The 21,465-nt window shown below is 34.8% G+C and overlaps 1 protein-coding gene across 1 annotated transcript; it reads left to right on the top strand.

The window, feature by feature from the left end:
* Window positions 1-15: 15 nt before the first annotated feature.
* LOC131202056 (sodium-coupled monocarboxylate transporter 1-like) lies at window positions 16-21,239 on the top strand. Its single transcript, XM_058190580.1, has 15 exons — window positions 16-786; window positions 1,526-1,591; window positions 4,132-4,183; window positions 5,206-5,273; window positions 5,684-5,838; window positions 7,919-8,059; window positions 8,981-9,110; window positions 9,509-9,597; window positions 10,452-10,561; window positions 10,901-10,968; window positions 12,117-12,203; window positions 12,658-12,857; window positions 13,909-14,012; window positions 15,904-15,989; window positions 19,652-21,239. Exons 1-15 carry the CDS (start codon window positions 436-438, stop codon window positions 19,760-19,762), a joined length of 1,818 nt encoding a protein of 605 aa, XP_058046563.1. The 5' UTR covers window positions 16-435; the 3' UTR covers window positions 19,763-21,239.
* Window positions 21,240-21,465: the final 226 nt, after the last annotated feature.

Genomic DNA, 21,465 nt, shown 5'->3' with positions numbered 1-21,465 from the left:
AACGATGACACTACTCCGGTACTGAACCTTGGGATAAAAAGGAGCCTACCCATTAAGTGCCGCCTCCTCAAGGCACTAGAGAGAGGAGCTGGCTTAGTAGGTTTGGTTTCCAACCGTGTCAAAGACCGCAGGCGGGAAAGGCGTCAGGCATCAACACCGGTATTACTTATTGTTGGGCGCCGGCCGGGCAAGGGACGAGGAGGCGGAGAGCCGAGCGCCAGTCAGGGCAACCCGTCCAGAAAGGAGCAGCTTCGTCCCGAAGGAGAACAGCAGCAGTTTCTGGAATGGTGCGAAGCGAAGGTTGCCGGTGAAGCAGCCGTCTCCTCAGCAGAGCGCGCCGAGTTTTGCCGGGCTTTGTGACAAGTCAAAGCGCGCTCTAAGCGAGGAAGCGAAGCCGGCGGTCCAGAGCGCCACTGAGGCTTGCGGAGCTCATCCATGGTCACCTGTAGAAAAATCGGGGGGTTCTCCGTCTGGGACTATGTGGTCTTCGGGATCATGCTGCTTATCTCCGCGGCCATCGGGGTGTATTACGCCTTCGCGGGCGGTGGCCAAAGGAGCCGCGAAGCCTTCTTGATGGGGGGCCGCAGCATGTCAGCTTTTCCCGTGGCGCTCTCCTTAACGGCCAGCTTCATGTCGGCCGTGACGGTACTAGGCACCCCCGCCGAAATCTACCGCTTCGGGACCATGTTTAGCCTCTTCGCCATCGCCTACGCGTTGATGGCGGTTACAAGCGCCGAGATCTTTCTGCCAGTCTTCTACCGTCTGAAAATCACCAGCACCTACGAGGTAGGGAGGGAGGGAGCGACCGGCTAGCCTTACCTCCGCTCATGCTTGCTTTCTGGAGAGGCACTAGTCCGTTTCTCCTTGGCTGCAGGCTATTGTTTTATCCACATCCTAGTAATCGTACATAAACAATTACTGTCATATTGTTTTCTCCACTCCATCACTCATTTCCAACTAGGAGGTGTAAATTGGAAAGAGTTGAAAACGCTCTGCAGCTTGTCCTATAGACTTGGACTCTGCAGATGAATCTTCCATTACCAGGTCATCCCAGCAGGCATGAAAATAATTTCAAGTAGTTTCAACAACTTGATAGGTGGATGTCAACTCCTAGAATTCCCCAACTAGCATGCATTCACACATCTTAAAAGTTACACATCTTAAAAATTGCTAACGTTGGTTAAGAGAGCACAGAAAGAGCTTCTGGCAAATGAGTCTGCTTCCTTGTCATATAGCCCCTCAGATTGAAGTTATTGTTTCATTTTACAAAATGGAATTATGTGTGACTCAACACACAAGTCTTATTGGATAATAATAATAATAATAATGTATTAGATGCAAGAAAACAATTATGTATAGAATAAAGCTTGACGAGGAAGGTAGATTTATATATATAGAATGACAAAGGTGGGCAGAACAAAACAAGATTGAAGAGCTAGACAACTCTAAAGTAATAATTCTTCAGGAAAATGTTAATTCTTTCTTCAAAGTTACACAAATGTTACAAAATATTTGTTTGTTACAGTACCTAGAAATGCGGTTTAATAAACAGCTGCGTCTGTGTGGAACAGGACTCTTTATTATACTGACGGTAAGAAAATTAATTTTATACATTTCTTAATTATGAGATTTCTAAAGTAAATTGACTCAGCTTGCCATCTTTCAAAGTTGGCAAAATGAGGATCCAGATTGTTGGGGTCAATATACTCATATTATAAACTGCCTAGAGAGCATTAGTAAAGCATTATGGGGCCATATATAAGTCTAAATAGAATAGAATTTTATTGGCCAAGTGTGATTGGACACACAAGGAATTTGTTTTGGTGCATATGCTCACAGTGTACATAAAAGAAAAAGGAAAGAAAAAAAATACATCAAAGGTACAACATTTTAACCCTTAATGATAGCAACAAAAAGTTACAGTCATACAGTCATAAGTGGAAAGAGATTGGTGATGAAAATGATGAGAAGATTAATAGTAGTGTAGATTTAGTAAATAGTTTGATAGTTTTGAGGGAATTATTTGTTTAGCAGAGTGATGGCCTTCAGGAAAAAACTGTTCTTGTGTCTATTTGTTCTGGTGTGCAATGCTCTGTAGCGTCGTTTTGATGGTAGGAGTTGAAACATTTTATGTCCAGGATGTGAGGGATCTGTAAATATTTTCACAGCCCTCTTCTTGATTCGTGCAGTATACAGGTCCTCAATGGAAGGCAGGTTGGTAGCAATTATTTTTTCTGCAGTTCTAAGTATCTTCTGATGACTGAAGACACCCTTAAATTATTTTAGATTTGAATCCAAGGTATATTCCAACAAAAGAACTAAATGGCAAATATACCCACTTTACAGGATATAAAGAAGTTTGTAAATATCAGTAAAACATTTTCCTTTTCAAAATGTTTAGTTCAAAACGTTTTAGTATATTTATTTAAACATCTATTACAACTTAAATGAGCAATCAAACACTCTTTGTCATTGGGGAATGGAGGTTTTCCTTACTTCATACTTCAGTTTAGTCCATATAAACAATATAGTTCATAACTTCATATCTGTTTTTGTTGTGTCTTGCCCGCTCTCACAGCAGCCGGGGCCTTCTTATCTGCTCCCAAACATGGAGGAATGTATGCCTTCCGGCCCCAATCCTGGCTCCATGCCCAGACAAGCTGAAGAGGAGGGGGCACCTCCCTGTCCCAGCCCTGGCTCCATGCCCAAGCAGGCTGCAGAGGAGGGAGCACCCCCCGGCCCCAGCCCTGGCTCCATGCCCAAGCAGGCTGCAGAGGAGGGAGCACCTCCGGCCCCAGCCCTGGCTCCATGCCCAGGCAAACGGAGCAGCTAGACCCCTCCCCCTCCTCCACAGCATGTGAGCCTGAGGAAGGTTTATTTCCAACAGCTGCTGATTGGAGTGACCCTCGCATCAGAAGACTGGATAGGCGGAGGCAACAGAAGGAAGGGAGGGGCAGGCCTTAATGAGTGCTGAGTCATGGAGCCACACCCCATGGCCTATATAAAGGATCTGCTTTCTGGCAGTCTCTGAGTCAGGCAAAGTCGAACTTATCTTGCTGAAGTCACTTTCTGGTCTCCTGCCTGCTCTGAGGACTTTGCTAGGACTTTGGGCAGAGCTGCAGAGGCAAGCCTGATTCGGATTTCCCTGACCCGGCCGTCAGCGGAGGAGTGGGACACGACAGTTTTTTAAAAACAACTTTATTTTACAACTATTATTTACACTACATTAAACTTCTTAGTTATGTAATCTACTTCAGAGCAATAGTAATAACAATAGCATTTCTAGGTTCTATCATTTCGCAAGATCTAAAATGGACAGTTAACATCAAAAACATCATCAAAAAAGGACAAGACTGTTCTTTCTGCGCTAACTCAGAAAGCTCAAACTGCCCAAGGAGCTACTGATCCAATTCTACAGAGGAATTATTGAGTCTGTCATTTGCACCTCTATAATGGTCTGGTTCGGTTCTGCAACCCAACAAGAAAGACACAGACTTCTTCTACTCCATTAAATTTTTCATTATCCTAAAAATTCTCTGGCACACTGAAGTTGTTTTCTGAACAATAGGAGATGAGCTATAAAATTTCTTGTCAACTTCAGGAGCTAACTATCACATAACAGATTTTACTTCTCAAATTATAATTACCAAAAGAAAAATAAATTTTAATCAACTTGAGATCTTTCAATGTATAACCATAATTTGTGAGTATGATTGAACCTCGACCACTTTTGAAATCTTTAGTTGTTCAAGAACTCAACAATATTTTTAGAATAACTTGTTTCTTTATTTAATTGATCAAATTTATAGGCTACCCATCTCACTGTATAAGTGACGCTGAATGGCTTACAAGTAATTACTGTTACTGTTACTTTGCCTGCAGTAATGTTCCAGACAATGTTCTGCATTTTATCATGATTATGATAGCTTCTTATTTATTGATTCTAAAAATGAAAACTATTCTTATTTTATTGGTATTTTCTGTAAATACTATTGAAACCTATCACTTTTATCAACATGTCTGTCTTATATTGTTTGGATTTAATTCACCATGCAATTCAGTATTGTATTGTTTCCAAAGAGTTCTTAGAAGGCCAAGATGAGCAAACTGCATTGTTCGTTTATTTTTCAGATACTTTACACTGGAATTGTCATTTATGCTCCAGCCTTAGCTTTATATCAAGGTAACTTTAAAAAAAAAAAAAAATTAATGCAGAACAACTTTTAGATTTTTTGACTATCTGTTGATTCTGAACATGTTTATATAACTGAAGTTGCAATATCAGAATAGTAGGTATAATAATGTTGAAAGGTGATATAACTAAATTATGCTACTCAGCTGTAAATAGCTTAGGTTTAATTAATTTTAAATATTAAATAAAAATTCACATGGATTATAAAAGTATTAGAGGTAATCCTCAATTTATGACCACAATTGATCCCAACATTTCTGTTACTCAGCAAGACAGTTGTCAAGGGCGTTTTGCCCCATTTTACAACCTTTCTTGCCACAGTTGTTAAGTGTCTTGCTGCAGTAATTAAGTTAGTAACACAGTTATAAAATGAATCTGGCTTCCTCACTGACTTTGCTTGTCAGAAGGTTGCTAAAGGTGATCACATGACTCTAGGACACTGTAGCATCATAAACATGAACCAGTTTCCAAGCATCTGAATTTTGATGGCATGATTATGGGAATGCTACAACGGTCATATAAAAAAATGGTCATAAATCATTTTTTTCAGTGCCATTGTAACTTCAAACAGTCCACTAAACAAAAGGTTGTAAGTTGAGAACTATCTGTACAATTGATTCTTTAAAAAACGTGATCAATTCACAATCTTGTGTGTTATATTTGCAATACAATGCAAATTTCTGCTCCGATTTTCATTTTTATTTTTTTCACAAAAACCTAAATATTTATATTCTACATTACTTTTATAATAGCCTTCAATCATACATATATAATAAACATGTATATACATATATTTTTAATCAATCCTGCAAAAAGAAAATTATTAGATTCACTCTTTAGTTCAGTTATTTGCAGATTTAGAGTATCTGCATTATTCCAGAAGAGTTGTCTATTCAAGAACATACTGGAATCCCAAATCAGTTAATTTTTAAAATTATGTTGAATAGGCTTTGGATTAATCATTTTCTGCTATTTAATTTTTAAAAAAATATTTTGTATTTTTTCTTCTCTAGTTACAGGAATTGATTTATGGGGTGCAGTTGTTGGAACAGGAGTAGTCTGTACTTTCTACTGCACACTGGTAAGTCTGCAATTATTTTGAAAACTTCTACAACTGCAAACCTTAAACACTTAATTGAACAAATTGATTACCGTATATTCTATTATTTTAAGTACAGATAGTCCTCAACTTACAATCACAATTGAGCCAAACATTTCTGTTGCTAAGTGAGATATTGTTAAGTGAATTTTGCTCCATTTCATTATCTTTTTTGCCACAATTGTTAAGTGAATCACTGCAGTTGTTAAGTTAATAACACAGTTGTCAGTGCCTTTGAACAGTTGTAAGTAGAGGACTACCTGTAACCTGCATTAAGCAAAGATATTTGTATGATGTGCAATGAATGTCTTAGACTCCAGTGATTATTATATTTCTTTTAATGTTAGTTAGGTGCCTTTTATTTTAATCTATGTCTTTTCTTATCCATCCAGGGTGGACTAAAAGCAGTGATTTGGACAGATGTTTTTCAAGCTGCAATCATGATTGCTGGATTTTTATCTGTGATTATACGTGGTGTAATAGTACAAGAGGGGTTTGGAAATATAATAAATGATGCACATGATGGAAGAAGATTACAATTCTGGGAGTAAGTATTTAATTTATCTGAGCTGGAGAAGAAACTTTCAAATATATATTATTTGTTATGTAGTTAATTTGAACCATTTATATTGAATAAATGATATTTTCCAGTAATAGATATGGAATAAGGCTGATTCTATATCTACTGATCAGAATGCTTATTGAAATAGGATCAGGAAGGTCTCATTCATGAAAAATCACTGTGTGACATTGAATTACTCACTTTTTCTCTGCTCAAACTTTTTCATAAAGTTGTAATGGGGGAGATGAAATAAAAAGAGATCTCCAAGTAAATTGCTTTGATGTGAAGGCAGGATATAAGTCAAATAAATGAGAGAGAGAGAGAGAGAGAGAGAAAACAAATACAGGTTTAAAAAGACTTTCACAAAGTAAAAAGCTTACCTACCTATTGTAGAATGTGTCTACCACATTTTTTGTTGTTGGATGAATCCAAAATAGTACAGGTATAGATAATAAAGAAGACTATAATAGGCCACAAAAGATGGGAAAAATAGCAGATTGAATGTCCAATTTTGTGTGAGCTTAAATAGTTTTCAATACAATTTTAGAATTTATTCATAAATCTTTGCATGACAAAATTATTAATGATGTACAGGTAGGCTTGAGTCATTACCCATAATGAAGCTTGTCCATTAGGATCGGAGGCTGGAATAAATATTAAATGATCTGCCTCAAGTAACGACCAACCATCCCTGCTCTACCCAAGGTATTCATTAATTGAATGTGTGGGTCATTAAATGGAGCAAGGGGTGCCTCAGGGGTGGGGCAGATCCTGGGAGGCCTAGTGCAGGCACAAGCCCACCTGGCTTGGGACTCCCCCGAGATATCTCATGCTCTGCTTCGGCCCCTTGGGAGGCTCCCACCCTTGCCTCACTGCACAGTTGACTGTCCTGCTAGCGAAAAACTATGGAGAAGAAAAACACTGGACATGCCTGCCTTTCCTGGTTCTGCCACTGTCTGGAACAAAAAAGGACCGGTTCCCTAACCTTTCAGAGTTTCCTGCCCCATCAGCTGGCCATTAGGAGACTGCAAATTTAACCTGGCTTTTTCTAGCCTTAGGAAATCAGACCCTGGAGAAAAAGAGGAAAGCAAGCAAGCAAAGCAACTCTTAGAGTCTTAGCTGGGTCCTACAAGCAATCAGACAAACAGCTAAAAGCTTTGTAAGGATCTTGCTTCTGTCTAATTTTAATACATATGGCTAAACTTTCTGAGCTGACTATTTTTGCTCAAGGCAAAAAACTGCAGAAAGAGTTTCTTTGCTTGCTTGATTCCTTTCCTCTACTCTTCAGCCTGGAATCAAGGTAAGCTTTTTAAAAACGGATAGAAATTGGAAGGCAGAGGAGTTTAGTTTTATCACCGGGAGGAGGGGAGAAAGATTAACAACTCTGTCCCTCCTAGCTTTTTTTTTTTTGCTTTATTTATTGAAAAAATAAAGGAGAGGAGAGGAACCCCCTTTCTGGAGGAGAGAGTGGGTTAAAGTAAGGAAAAGGTTCTGGGAAACTCGGCCTGAAGCTGCTACCTTGGCATGCAGGGTCTGGTTACCCAAAGATTAGCAAATGCCAGAAGTTTGCATTCTTCCAATGGCCAGCTGACCAGGGCAGAAAGCTCCAAAGGCAGTGCCATTTTCTGCAAGGAATTGTCAGAGCTCTGAAAATGACAGCTGCTTCCAGGAGGTATGGGGAGCAGGCCCAAGTGCTGCAGGGTCATGTCAGGGCAGGAGGGAGGAAAGGGAGAAAGGTGGGGAGGTGCTGCAGCACTCCCACAATAGATCATAAGGGTGAATGACAACGGGGACACATAACTTTAAAACAGAGTCATGTGGTTTGTGGTCTCTTATAATTTTGAAGATTCATTAATTGACCTTTTGTATTGGGAGGTCTACCTCTATATAATAAGTTTTTAAAATGTATTCCATGATCTCAGTACCTCTACTTAATATTTAACATTTCTTAATATGTTTTCAAATTAAGCTTGAGAAATATTCATTGAAAGAAAATATAAAACAGTGCTTAAAAAGCATATGATCAGTTAGCTAATACTATAAAATGCATTTTTATTCAATGTAGCTTCAATCCTAATCCTTTGCAAAGGCATACATTCTGGACAATTATCTTAGGTGGGACTTTTACCTGGCTTGGTATATATGCAGTCAATCAGTCTCAAGTTCAGCGATATCTTTCCTGCAAAAACAGATTTCATGCAAAATTGTAAGTTAACGTTCTGTTTGTTTGCTCAAGGATTTTAATTTAAATTGCATTCTCAACATCAGTGTCCAATAATGATACAACCTGAATACTTACAATATAGTATATATTATAGCCTTTTTTAAATGCAAAACTGTAGTAACAATGAATTTAGCATTACATATGACATTCTGTTGAAGGGCATAAACCACAACTATAACTATCAATTATCAAATTATTTATTACCAATATTATTAAAATCTCATACAGGTATGGAACTTTGATTTTGTAAACTCTGTCTGATTTATTACCCATTTAACTGTTGACATAGACATTGGAGACTAACTATCCAATCTTTGTTTTAAACAAAAAGCTAATTTGCGGTTCAAGGTATCTGCTGACAAGATGATAACAATTAAAAAAGAGCAGCATTTGAATGGTGTTTGGAAATTAGTTCTCACAGATTATATCCCTTACTTCTTGGCAACTGTATTTTAAATTTTCAAACTGACCTAAAGCCGGCCCAAAATAATACCTCATACTGTCCAATATGATGTATTTTATTCACTTATTTGTCTCCATATTTTTCTAACATCTTACTCTTGGGATACGTTTACAATAATAAGAATATTACAATGTTTTAAATCCTTATAAAAATAATTAAACACCAGGAAGAGTTATTTTAATTCATGTGGGGAAAACCTCCTGAAATCCTGGCAAGTCAGATAGTGATTTTTACATGTATGTGTTTACATTTGCTGGAATATTTGCACAACTTTTTAAGCCAAAGAAACAAGTACATTCCTATCTAACAAAGACTTTTTCTTTTCCTGCTAAAGAAGAAATGAATGCAGGTACAATACAATGCAATGTGTACTTATATGATGCTAAAAAATTATGATATTTCTATACAAAGTAAAAAAAAACCCTCTTGTTTCCTCATAGATCTCTTTATTTAAACCTTGTGGGACTCTGGATAATTCTTGCGTGTGCAGTGTTATCTGGATTAGTAATGTACTCTGTTTTTAAGGACTGTGACCCATGGACAGCAAAATGTGTGGCAGCACCAGACCAGGTTTAGTATTAAAACATTTTTCATTAATGCTAAATACACATCAGGTCTATAGTTTTCAGTTTGCTATTGGGATATGATTAGATTACAGGCAGTTACTAGGAGCAATTATAAGAAACCCCTTTTGAAGGAAAAAGAATTAATAACGTTACATTTTTGGATAATGTCTCCCAAAGGATGCCATGCATAATTGAGGAATTAAATTAATGTTGTATTTTTATGCCAATTTTGAACCACAAATTTATCTTCCTTGAAAAAAAGCAATTTGAAAGATTATTTTACACATACTTTTATCACGTAAAAGTATTTATCTTTTATTGTAAGTGAGGGAGAAGAATGTAAGAGAAAAAACACACATAAAAATAAAAGCATAAAATATACGTGATGTTTGCATTTTTCAGCTCATGCCTTATCTGGTATTGGAAATTCTACAAGAGTTTCCAGGAATGACAGGCCTTTTTGTTGCTTGTGCTTATAGTGGAACTTTAAGGTAAGTCAATTCAAAATTCAGTAGACAGAGAAGTGGGGGAGGTTTCAATGGAATCAAATGACAATAGCAACATTATAACAAATGCAGTGGCATACCCATTGAACTCAAGGAGACTTATTTCTTAACAAAGATGTATGGTTGTATTTTAATGGGATTTCCAAGTAAACAGATGTATATATTTTCCCCTTAAAACCATCTATACAGCCACTCAACCCAGTTTTACATATAGGATTATGTAGAACAGCTTCACTGTTTATACAGTTATTTTAAGTGATGCTGATATTAATTAATCTAAATGTGAGCTGAGAGCACATACTTTATTAGTATGTTAGATTGAATGTTTAATTGTATTTTATGGGAATACTGTTGCTTTTTGACTTAAAATGTTTTAACTAATAACTTTTAGTAACAATAATATTAGTAAATAAAAAGTAAAGCAAACTTAGGAAATTTTTACAGAGAAATGAAAGTCACTGGATTGGTACATTATGCTAAACCAAAATGTGCTTTTTTTTAGCATAAGACAAGAATCCATTGTGGTATATACTAATCATGGCTTATTATACTATACAGTATGTTATAATAGGGCAATAATTTCTTTATTATATAGACTGGTTTCTTTAAGGTTTCATTAGGAATGTCTTTGAACAGAATGGAGAGTGTTAAATTATGGGCTTTTTTTCTAAATACAGATAAAACTATTTGAAAAACGAATGTCTTTCAATTATTGTAGTCATTCAGCTGCTTAACTTTAACAGCAGAAATAATAAGCACTATAGTAACTATTTGATTGCAAATGAAATACACCTTTAAATTGATATGAAATTACATGAATTCTATTTTACCCGCCTTAGTACAGTGTCCTCTAGCATCAATGCTTTAGCTGCTGTAACTGTAGAGGACCTCGTTAAACCTTATTTCACGTTAACTGAAGTTAAATTGTCTTGGATTTCTATGGGAATGAGTAAGTATATATTAATATTTATTTTAAATTTAAATTATCTTAAGAAGGATAGTGTTTAATTTGTTTTTAAAGTGGTTTATTAAATATTAAAACTTTCAATTACTATTTTTAATATATATTAGTTATTATTTTGTAGTAATTTATATAAGCTAAATGGCTATATGCTTAAAGAAAAAGTCTGTACCATGAAAAAAGCATATTATGATTGGTTGTAGTCAGCCAGATTTGACAGTTATTATTGTTGTTATTGCTGCTGCTGTTGTTGTTATTATTATTATTATTATTATTATTATTATTGAAAATTGTTATTTGACCTCTTTGTGTGCCTCATCCACATAGGTTTATTTTATGGTGCTGTGTGCATTGCTATGGCTGCTTTGGCATCAGTTCTAGGAGCATTATTACAGGTATCTTTAATAATTTCTTTGTCAAGAAATCTCTCTGGAAAACAAAACAACCCTTATTCCTTTCAATGGATTCTTCTTTTTTATACTTTGGACTTACTTTGATTGTTGTATTAGCATTGAGTGAACCTCAATAGTGTAAGCCAGTGCAATCCATAACTTTCATTGAAGAGGCCTTCATCCTGCAGTGAATTGATTCAGTATGAGCATAGGATAAGTGCCGTGTAAGAGTGCAGTACAAACATGTGATATCTCCATAAGACATTTACAAATAAAAGTCAGTAAAAATCAACTAAAAGTCAGCATAAACCGACTTGCTTTTCTTTCTTCTTTCCTTTTCCTTTGTTTGTGTCTGTCTGTGTTTTTATGCATTATTGTTTTAAAAGCTATTTTAAGGTGGAGCAAATGATGCAGAGAAAATATAAAGGAAGGGAATAGTTTCCTCATAGGTCATTTCTGCTTTCCAAGGCATGTTCCTTTCAATTATATTTGTCTCTAGTTTGAAAAATCAGAACCCAACCAATTCATCATGGGCAACTTGAAGTGTGGAAATGATTTGCAGGGAAAGGATAAACTATACCTTCTCATCACCATTTCCTATTACTAATTGTGCAGTATCTTATATATAGTGTTTCCTTTCTGTAAGTTAATATACTATTGCCTAGCTGGTGTCCTACACATGTGCTGGAGAGGATCACAGTTTCCTACATACCTACCTACAGTATATTTGTTAATATCCATGCTGGCTGAACATTCTGAGTCCCAACATACCTGCAAGACATCAATAAATTAAGGATTAAAATTAAGGGGCGTGCATAAGAGCACAAAAGTGCCTACCGTTCCTGTCTTATTGTTCCCTTCATTATATCAAATTAATATAGCTGATGCATATTCTTTACTTATATATATATATTTTTTTTCTTCATGATACGTTTTTTTACTTATGACAATGTTTGTGTATACTGTTGTGACAAAATGAAATTAAAAAAAAATAACCACTATTGTGGTTCTGATTTTTTTCCCAGTAGAAATAGATAAGTGTATTGTAAATAAATATTGTCTTTTCATTTTAACATGAAATGAAAATGAAGCTATTTAGCACGGTTTGTAGATTTTAATCTTTCAAATGTATAACTTAATGTTTTCCTTAGGCAGCATTGACCATTTTTGGCATGATTGGTGGGCCTCTGCTAGGACTCTTTTCCTTGGGAATCCTTTTTCCATTTGTCAACGCTATAGTAAGAAAATCTTCTGTTTACAATACTGTTTATTTAATTGTTGCCCCATCTTCTTCTTCAAGACATTCCTCAGTCTCCTTGCAAAAAAAACAAATTAGTCAAATGTATTTGAAACTATTAAATGTATTGATTCAATTGAATTCAAGTGAGTTGTAAGCATTTTGGTGAACTTTAGCTTTCTTTTAGTTTTGGTGTACTGTAGGGGCATGATGTTTATCTCAGAAATAATATCAACAGGATGACTTGGACATACTTCTCTTTCTGGAGTTCTAAATTATATTAAAAAGTTCTGTGGCTGCTTTTAGTCAGGAAAGTAGTATACACAATACTAAATAACTAATGTAACATCTGTTACATTACTAAAAGTACAATGTTCAGAAATTACAGTGGGATTTCTTTCTTTCACCTGTACTTTTCTTTTAAATGTGATCAGATTCTATTTCTTGTTTTATAGGGTGCATTTATAGGTCTCACCTGTGGATTTTTTCTTACCCTTTGGATTGGAATTGGATCTCAGATTTACAAGCCACTGTCATTAAGGACCCTGCCATTAACTCTTTCAATTTCAGGCTGTAATATAAGCAACCTAAGCACAGACGTTTATGCAATGACTTCCACAGAGCTGCCAGCTTTCACCATTAGAAACAGTGAAAGGTATATGCCAAATTTATTAACCATCCACTGAACATGTAACATTTAATTATGCCAGGCACAGTAAGTCTTTTATTGCTAACTAATTTTGTTATTTTTTGCATAGTAGGATTCGCAACCCACTCAAGTATATATTTTTCTGTTCATGTTTACAGGATACCTTAACACTTTGCACATCACATGCAGAGAAAGTAATAATAATTGTTCATTTCTATTGCTATTGATTTGTCCAGTGATGTTAATTTGCTTCTGTTAGTGCTTTTATACATATAATATACATTTTTAATGGAAACGTATATTTAAATTCAAAAGGAAAATGGCAAAATCCCATAATTTTAGGTGATACTGAACAATTGATATATCTGTTGGGATGGGTTCACACATTGTGTTAAGCCATTATTTATTTAACCATAATTCACTAATTAAGCCACAATTGCTTATGTTATGTTATATATTTGCCATTAACTATGATTGTCATGATTGAATATATTACACACAGTCAAAATCAAACTAATGATAGTTTAATATGTTAGGTAAACCTGGCCACCATAGTGTATCTCTTGCAGAGAAACATCAAGTTCTAAAGACCTGAAGTTAAATCTTTGGTTAGAAGATACAATTAGAACAAATCTGGGATTATGTTTTTATTGTGACTGCTTTTAATTTGTGTATCATCTTCAGATACAGAGAAGAAAAACACCTACTTTCCTTTGGTTTTCCCTTAGCTTGAAAGTCTAGATGCACTTTTGAGTAATCTGTGACTGTAATCAAGAGTGTACAAGGATGCACAAGGGTGGTCAAAGTCAAGCAGAATGACAAAAGGAGCTTTGTGTTGTTGCAATGAAACCTCTGCCTGCTTTGTGCATGCACAATACTATTGCGGGCACAAGACTATTTTCTTTGTATGAATGAAGACAGCAAGAGCCTCTCATTATAACTGCATTACTGCTTTGCTAAACTGTTTTAAATATTTACATTTAATATAACGTTGTCATTGTGAGATTTCATATGAATTGTGGAAGTAGATCAATAAATTCTATTTTTGCCCCTCTAGACCCATCCTGGCAGATTCTTTGTATTCCTTATCCTATCTGTATTTAAGCCCAGTTGGAACTCTGGTTACAGTTGGTGTGGGAATAGTCATTAGCCTTTTGACAGGTAATTAACAATTCCTCTATTTTTGCTTTTATTCCAGTATAGATTTATTTCCAGAAGATCATAATGCAAACCCTGCTCTGCATAAAATTGTATCTAACATTATAATATCAGGATGTAAGGATTGGGTTTCTGCTTTGAAATGGCATCAATACCTGGATTTTTAGAATCCAAAAATGAAATATCCATTGGGAATTGAGTTGTACTTTTTGGTTTATTTCTAATATTAATCTTTTAAACTTTGAAAGTTTAATTTACATTTTTCCCTTCTTCTATAATAAAAATCTGTCCATATTTCAGAGCCTGGGCAAATAAAGTATCTTATTTATTAAAATAATATATGTTGATTTAGAACAGTTGGATTTCTTATTGCATAACAATTTCTTTTATTACTAAAGCCTATACAGAGGACTCTTCTGACTGATGGTTTGCACCTGGGTGAGAGTAGATAAGGTTCAGTAGCATTCAAGGGAGGTAGGACTTCATCCTCTTGTGTCCACTAGGGCAGATTTCCCTAACTTTTCCAGTTTTGCTGACCAGTGGGGGGGGAGGGGATGGTTCTGTGTGAGTGCATGTACTCGCCTGCTGCTTGTGCAAGTGGGGATGTGTGCCCGCACTCGCTCACCACCTCCGCGACCCAATTCTGAAACGGGGTGGGTTTCAAAACCCGTCGCTACAGGTTTGCTCATGGGTGCATGCGCACTTGCATGCTTTTGTGCATGCGCAGAAGCGTCCAAACGAGGGCGGAGCTCCCCGCCGCCACCACCAGTTCACCTGATCTGGGGCGAACTGGTAGCAACCACCACTGTTCGGAATGGCTTAAGGCCCAGTAGTGGGACATGGCCCGGGGTGGGGTGGGGGCTGCACTAGGGATTCCCTGCTTGACTCTTTTTCCTGGCTCAGTCAGTTTCTTTCCTGGAGGTTGCTTGAATAACATTTGATTCAGATGAGTGAGGGCTGCATAAAAATGTACTGTGATGTAAATTGTGTTCATTTCCTGCCACAATTTGAATTAGTTATTTTTACATCTTTAAACAATTTAGGGCTAGAACATCTAAAGAATGATTGCTGTCCTGTAAATTCCTGCTTTTTTAGATTATGTTGAGGAGTCTTTTCCAACTTGTCACCTTCCGTGTGTTACAGACTATTCCCAGAATTTCCATTCTGGCTGTGATGTAACATAGGTTGGAGAAGGCTGATTTAGGAAATGTCTGATAGACTTTGGCCAATCTCTGTCTGTCTGTCTCTTTCTATTTCTCTCCCTCTGCTCATCCTACCTCACAGGGTTATTGTTGTGGGGAAAATAGGAGGAGGAAGAAGTATTAGGTATGTTTACCACTTTGAATTATTTATAAAAATAATAAAGGTGGGATTTTAAAAACATCTAAATAAATAAATAAACATCTAAACATCCCAGTTCACATGGTTCTTTATATAAAAAAGCATGACCTTTTGTCATGCACTTGCACTATTTTATATGAAGTTTCTTATTAGCTTTATGTCTTTATAAATTCATTGATTTAACTCAATTTGGAAATGTTTAACTGAAGTAAATAGTAGGATATAGATTTGTAATAATGAATAAATAAACTGTACAATTCAAGAAACATTGTTTGTTTATTCATTTATCAAATTTACATACTGATCATCTCTCTGAAGTGATTTTGGGCAGTTTACAAATAAAGCCATAAAACCATATAAAAAAGACATAAGCAAAAACAAAGTTAAAAACAGAAATAAAAACAAGTTATAAAAATTAAAAAGTGATTACACACCATCTCATGCCATCTCATGTTAATACTAGTGTTACTGTTTTGCACAAATAATAATTTAACTATACAGATTCTAAACTGTGTGTGAATGTATTTTAACTAACTATATAAATGTTTTTCAGGAGGACTTAAGCAGAACGTGGACAGAAAATTATTACTCAAAAAAGAGGATCTTTTTTGTAATTTCTCAGGTGGTAAATTGAAACAAGTATGTATACATTATTTTATTTGACTCCAGACAGATAAGGATTGCAAAGAAACAAAAAGTCCAAAAATGACAGAGGGGTCCACACTATATAAGAAGAGGGATTTATTAGATACTCCAACTTCAATCCATTTAATGCTTGAAGTGCTTTGAACAAATCAGTGCTTTGAATTGAGCGCAGAAACAGTACACCTATTGACACATTCCAGTCACATAATTGGAAAGATTCGTCTCCTAATTAGTCAGGTAATAATTATATTTCATTAAATTAAGCTTTCATATTAACTTCAGAGGTAAGTCCAAGTACAATCCATTACAGAGGTCAAAATTATTATGACTTATTTCTATGATGTGGTTTTGCTGTTATCAGTTCTTTTTGCCCTCAATATTTACTCCATCAATATGATTCTTGATTGTTATCTGAATAAATAATTGGCCACTGTCAGAATGATATTGAGAATATGTTTAATAGGGATATACATATTATAGGTGATATTGGTCACAATTTTGTTTGAACAGCCAACTGTGTACATTAATATCACCACAGAAAAGATTTAATGTCTTTATGAAGACATTTCATATGCTATAGAATTCAGATATTATGAAACAGTATTTTAAATATTAAATATCTTTAAATATATAAAGATAAATTCTGCAGCTTTAAATAGTCCCCCACTTTTGCCTTTCTATATAATTTTATAGTTCCAAGAAGTAGTAGATTAATAAATTTGTTTAAATTTGTATTGAATCTAGCATATAAATAATAAATTTTATATAAGTTGATAACCTGTGGAAAAGTACATTTGATCATTAAGTTATTATACTTTTCTGGCTATGAAATATTATTACATAAAAAAAGAAAATCAGTATTGAAGAAGTTCTGGATCTTAAAAGTACCTAATTCTTAACTAGCTTTTGTTATAGAGCTGAAGGCACTAAGGATATAACAGAAGAGTCCTTTATCAGATTTTGCTACTATAGTGATTTCCAAAATCTGCAAAATGGAAGGTATAATAATATCATGATCTAAAGTACCTCTTTTATACATGCGCTGACCTTGCATGCAAGTACAAAAATGGCAGGGCTTTGATTTTTCACATCATACCCACCATTTTCCAGATATTAATACTCTTACCTGGATGGACAAATCTGGCAAGTGGAAATTTTTATTACATCCTCTGCTATACACAAGCACTAAAAAATCATATCAGAAATTATTCCACTCAGGGGACCCACAGTTTGTCAAAATGTTAGATGATCAAAGCCTAGCTCCATGAGTTAGGCTATAGAAGTTTTTGCACAGTGCTTTCTTTTACAAACAAAAATGTTCTTAATAACATTGTCTAAACCAACCGAAAGTCAGAAACAACCCTTTTTAGACACTATATATTAAAAATAAAACTCTTGATTAACTTATAACTTATAAAAATTTATTTACAATAAAATTGATTCTGAAAAGCTGAAATAATTTGCAATTATATTATTAATTACTATTTCTTTGTTGGTTATCTTTTATTAACTATGTGAAAAATCTAGCATTCCTATCTGAAAGCTAACATTAGTGAGGGAATTGTTTATACATACCTTTATTCAAGGAAAGACTTTCAGTTCCCTTTGGAAATCTTGTCCCATCTAAACTTCCAAAAGGATGGTGTTCCAAAGAAGGATTGGGGTGGGGATTGGAATTTTGTATTTTTCTTGGTAAGATACTAGCTTTTAGTTTATCATATCTCAATTAGGTCCCTGTTTCAAAATTTGTTTGAAATGTATTTATTTATTGAACAGATTTATATGGCTGCCCCAACTCACAGAGTGATTCTGAGATGCTTAAAAAATTAAAAATCCATAGCACAGAAACTCATGCCACCCTACCTCCACCTCCCCACCAACTTGGTAATAACCAAGAAGTAGGGCCTATCTTTGAGATATTTAGAATTTAAAGTTTTTGTTGGTATTTATATCTAGGCTTTAGTTTCAATACAGAAATTGAAAGCCTATGAGGATGTTCCATTTGTCTTATTTACACTTGGCAGCAGATAAACAGATATGTTAAATAGAAAGAACAGACTATTTTCACAGACCACCTGATAGAATAAATACACATTGCAATAATCTAATTCTGCAATTGTCAGTGAATGACATGATCAAATGTTTTCCACTAGTCAATGCAGCTAATGTATTGACCCAAGCAGGTAAATATTATCCTGTGACTTGCGCATTTAAGAAGAATGCTGGAACCTTCTCAAAACTGTATCTGATCACTCAGGGGATTATTAAGCAATAAAAAGCCCAATTCCCCAAATCTCTAAATTATTTTTGAATTCTGTTTTGTTTGTAATTAAATATAAACTCTCATGAGCACCTCATTTTATTTTTTATTTACTTGTATCCTGCCTTTATTAATTTTTTTACAAGTAATTCAAGGGAAGTGAACATATCTAAGAAACCTTTCTCCTGTTATTATCCCCACAGCAACAACCCTATGATGTGAGTTGGGCTGAGAGAGACTGATTAGCCCAAGGTCACCCAACTGTCTTTCATGGCGAAGTCAGGATGAGAGCTCAGGGTCTTCCACTTTCTAGCCTTAACCACTAAACCAAACTGCTTATTCATAAAGTGTGGCACACTGGTCATTTTTAAGTATCATTGAGGAACTAAGTAGTTTTGTAATATAAGGAGCGCCAGTTTGATCTAGTGATTAAGGCGCTGGCCTAGAATTCATGAGATGGTGCTTTCTAGTCCTATTTTAGGCATGAAACCTAGCTGGACTACCCAACCTACTTCAAGACTACTATCCAAGACTACTTCAGCTTCAATCATAACAATACAAGAACAAAAAATAGATTTAAACTCAATGTTAACCATTTCAATCTTGATTGCAGAAAATATGACTTCTGTAACAGAGTTATTAATACTTGGAACACACTACCTGACTCTGTGGTCTCTTCTCAAAATCCCCAAAGCTTTAACCAAAAACTCTCTACTATTGACCTCACCCCATTCCTAAGAGGTCTTTAAGGGGCATGCATAAGAGCACAAACGTGCCTACTGTTCCTGTCCTATTGTTTCCTTTCATTATATCCAATTAATATAGTTATTACATACTTATGCTTGTATATATGTTCATATATTATATAGTTATTTTCATGCTTATGCTTATATATACTGTTGTGACAAAATAAATAAATAAATAAAAATAAAAATATTATGATAAAGCCAAAAAAACAAACAAACCCCACCTCATAAGGTGGTTATTGTGGAGAAAATAGAAGAAGGCAGGAGGATTAGGTATGTTCACTGCCTTGAATTATTTATATAAAAAAATAAAGGTAGGATAAAACAATCTAATAAATAAATAAATGCAATAACTTATTAAGAGTTACTAAGGATTTGAAATTATAAAGAACTTCATTAATAACAGGTCCCTTCTTGAGTACAATTCAGTGTCATGCTATTAATCCTTAAATCCCTGCATGGTTTGATACCCAGATAGCTATAAGAGTTTTTCTTCCCCACCAGAAACCTGTACCAGGATAATTTGCCTGGTACAATATTACTATTATTTTGTCACTAGACAAAATCACATCTATTTACTGAGCTGTTACATTTGTTATTACATTTATTGTTCTTTATTACATTTATTCTAAACATATATTGTTTTCCAGGAAGAAAAAGTTTTGAATTGCACACCATGCAATGAAGGAACTGACAATCCAGCCTTCAATCATATTGAAATGACGACAGACAGTAAAAATGGAAATGATAGTTATTTGTGAAAATGTTGGATACTTTGCTAAAGTTGGCAGCTATTTCAAATGTATTAACATGGAATACAACTAAAAGTTTTGCTCATGTGAATACATTAGAAATTTCATCTTAACCCAAACTTTTGCCCACCTATATTTTAACTTCATTCTATATTGGCTGGAACATTGTTAAAGAATATATGATGCAAAAAGTAACTGCAAAAATATAACTGGAAACAATAATATAGCTAACATTCTGATTTCAGAAGATATGTGAAGCTCATTTTGGAAATTAATACCTGTCACACCATTGTGTGTAAAATGAAAACTATGTTATGAATATTTTTTTATTATTTCATTGGCTGTTGGCTATAATCTGTGTATTTGAGAGTAAGATCAAATAACTCAATGGGACTTTACTTCTGAGGAAAAAAATACACACAATTGCATTGCCATCTTTATTTTCCAAAAGCTTCGTTTATTTGTCTTTAGCATCACCCAGAATGTTACACATTTCTTCATGCCCTGATTTTGCATGTTAACATGGATAACTGCCCATGTGTAGATCTCATGTGGAACTTTATTCTCCTGGATCCTTTATGGTCAGGGTACTAAAATCGTAGAAAGGCTAGGTATATTGATGGTAAAGTAACATTTCCCTATTTCAAATGTCTTCTTTACAGCATCTATCACAGTGCGGTAAAAGCGCTTATGTTATCAGGTTAAAACTAAAAACACAGCCCTGCAATTCTTTCAATTGATTTTGCATCCTGATGCAAATTTGTGAGAGATGGTCCAGTGTGAATTAGTCAATAGAGATTCAGAATGTAATCCTACAAGTTTAGTCAGAAATAAGTCCTTTTATATTAAAAGAGAAATGTTTTTATTGCAATCCCAAACTTCTTGGTGCTTCTCAGGTTGGCTATGCCTTTTAATTTAAAATCTTAAAAACTTTTAAAACTTTTTTTTTTTACAAAAAACTGGAAAGCAGCAAAGCTACCATCCTCCTTTTCTTTGCCAAAGAATAGATCTCACAACTCCATAGACTCAGAACACTGAAGGAAAAAAAAAGTGGTACAAGTCAAAGATTGGAGCTTTTGGCCTAAAATTGGGAAAGGGAGTTTAAAATTGCCAATGAGAGTTTGAAATTGCCAATGAGAGTTTGGGAATACATAGTATTTGTGTGATGGAATAATGAGGTACATGGCTGTGAATCCCTGGAAGACTGATTATCTGTGTATGTAATAAAGACTAAAGGTTTGTGAGTTAACCAGAAGAATAAGAATATTTTTTAAGGAATGATGCTGAGAGAGAGAGAAAGAAAGAAGTTTTATCTCTTAACACTATGTGTGTATATTTGGGAGAAAAATTACTTGGGTATGACCTGTCTATGGAAAATCAATTAATTAATTTCAGAATAATGTATTTAAAGTTATTTTGGGAGCAGGATATCCTTTCTATGAAATAAGTCTTTTCTTAGAAAATAAAACTAAGTTGAAAAAAAAAACTGTTCTTGACTATTAATCTCAACAGTATGGCTTTTTATTTTTGAGCAAGCAATTTGTGATGGTTTCTCCAAAACGTCTTAAAAAATATCCAGATATAGCCAAGCGTCTTAATATATATATTGAAGACCCCAATTTAATCTATTAAAGGGGATTTATAATCTCCTAACCTGAATTTTATAATATAAAATTCAAAAATCATGTATTTCCCTTTCAGACATTATGTTG

Source organism: Ahaetulla prasina, chromosome 7, assembly GCF_028640845.1.
Source record: "Ahaetulla prasina isolate Xishuangbanna chromosome 7, ASM2864084v1, whole genome shotgun sequence".
Taxonomy (NCBI): Eukaryota; Metazoa; Chordata; class Lepidosauria; order Squamata; family Colubridae; genus Ahaetulla; species Ahaetulla prasina.
Note: the sequence above shows the minus strand (reverse complement) of the source record. Positions and strands in the feature narration are given on the sequence as shown.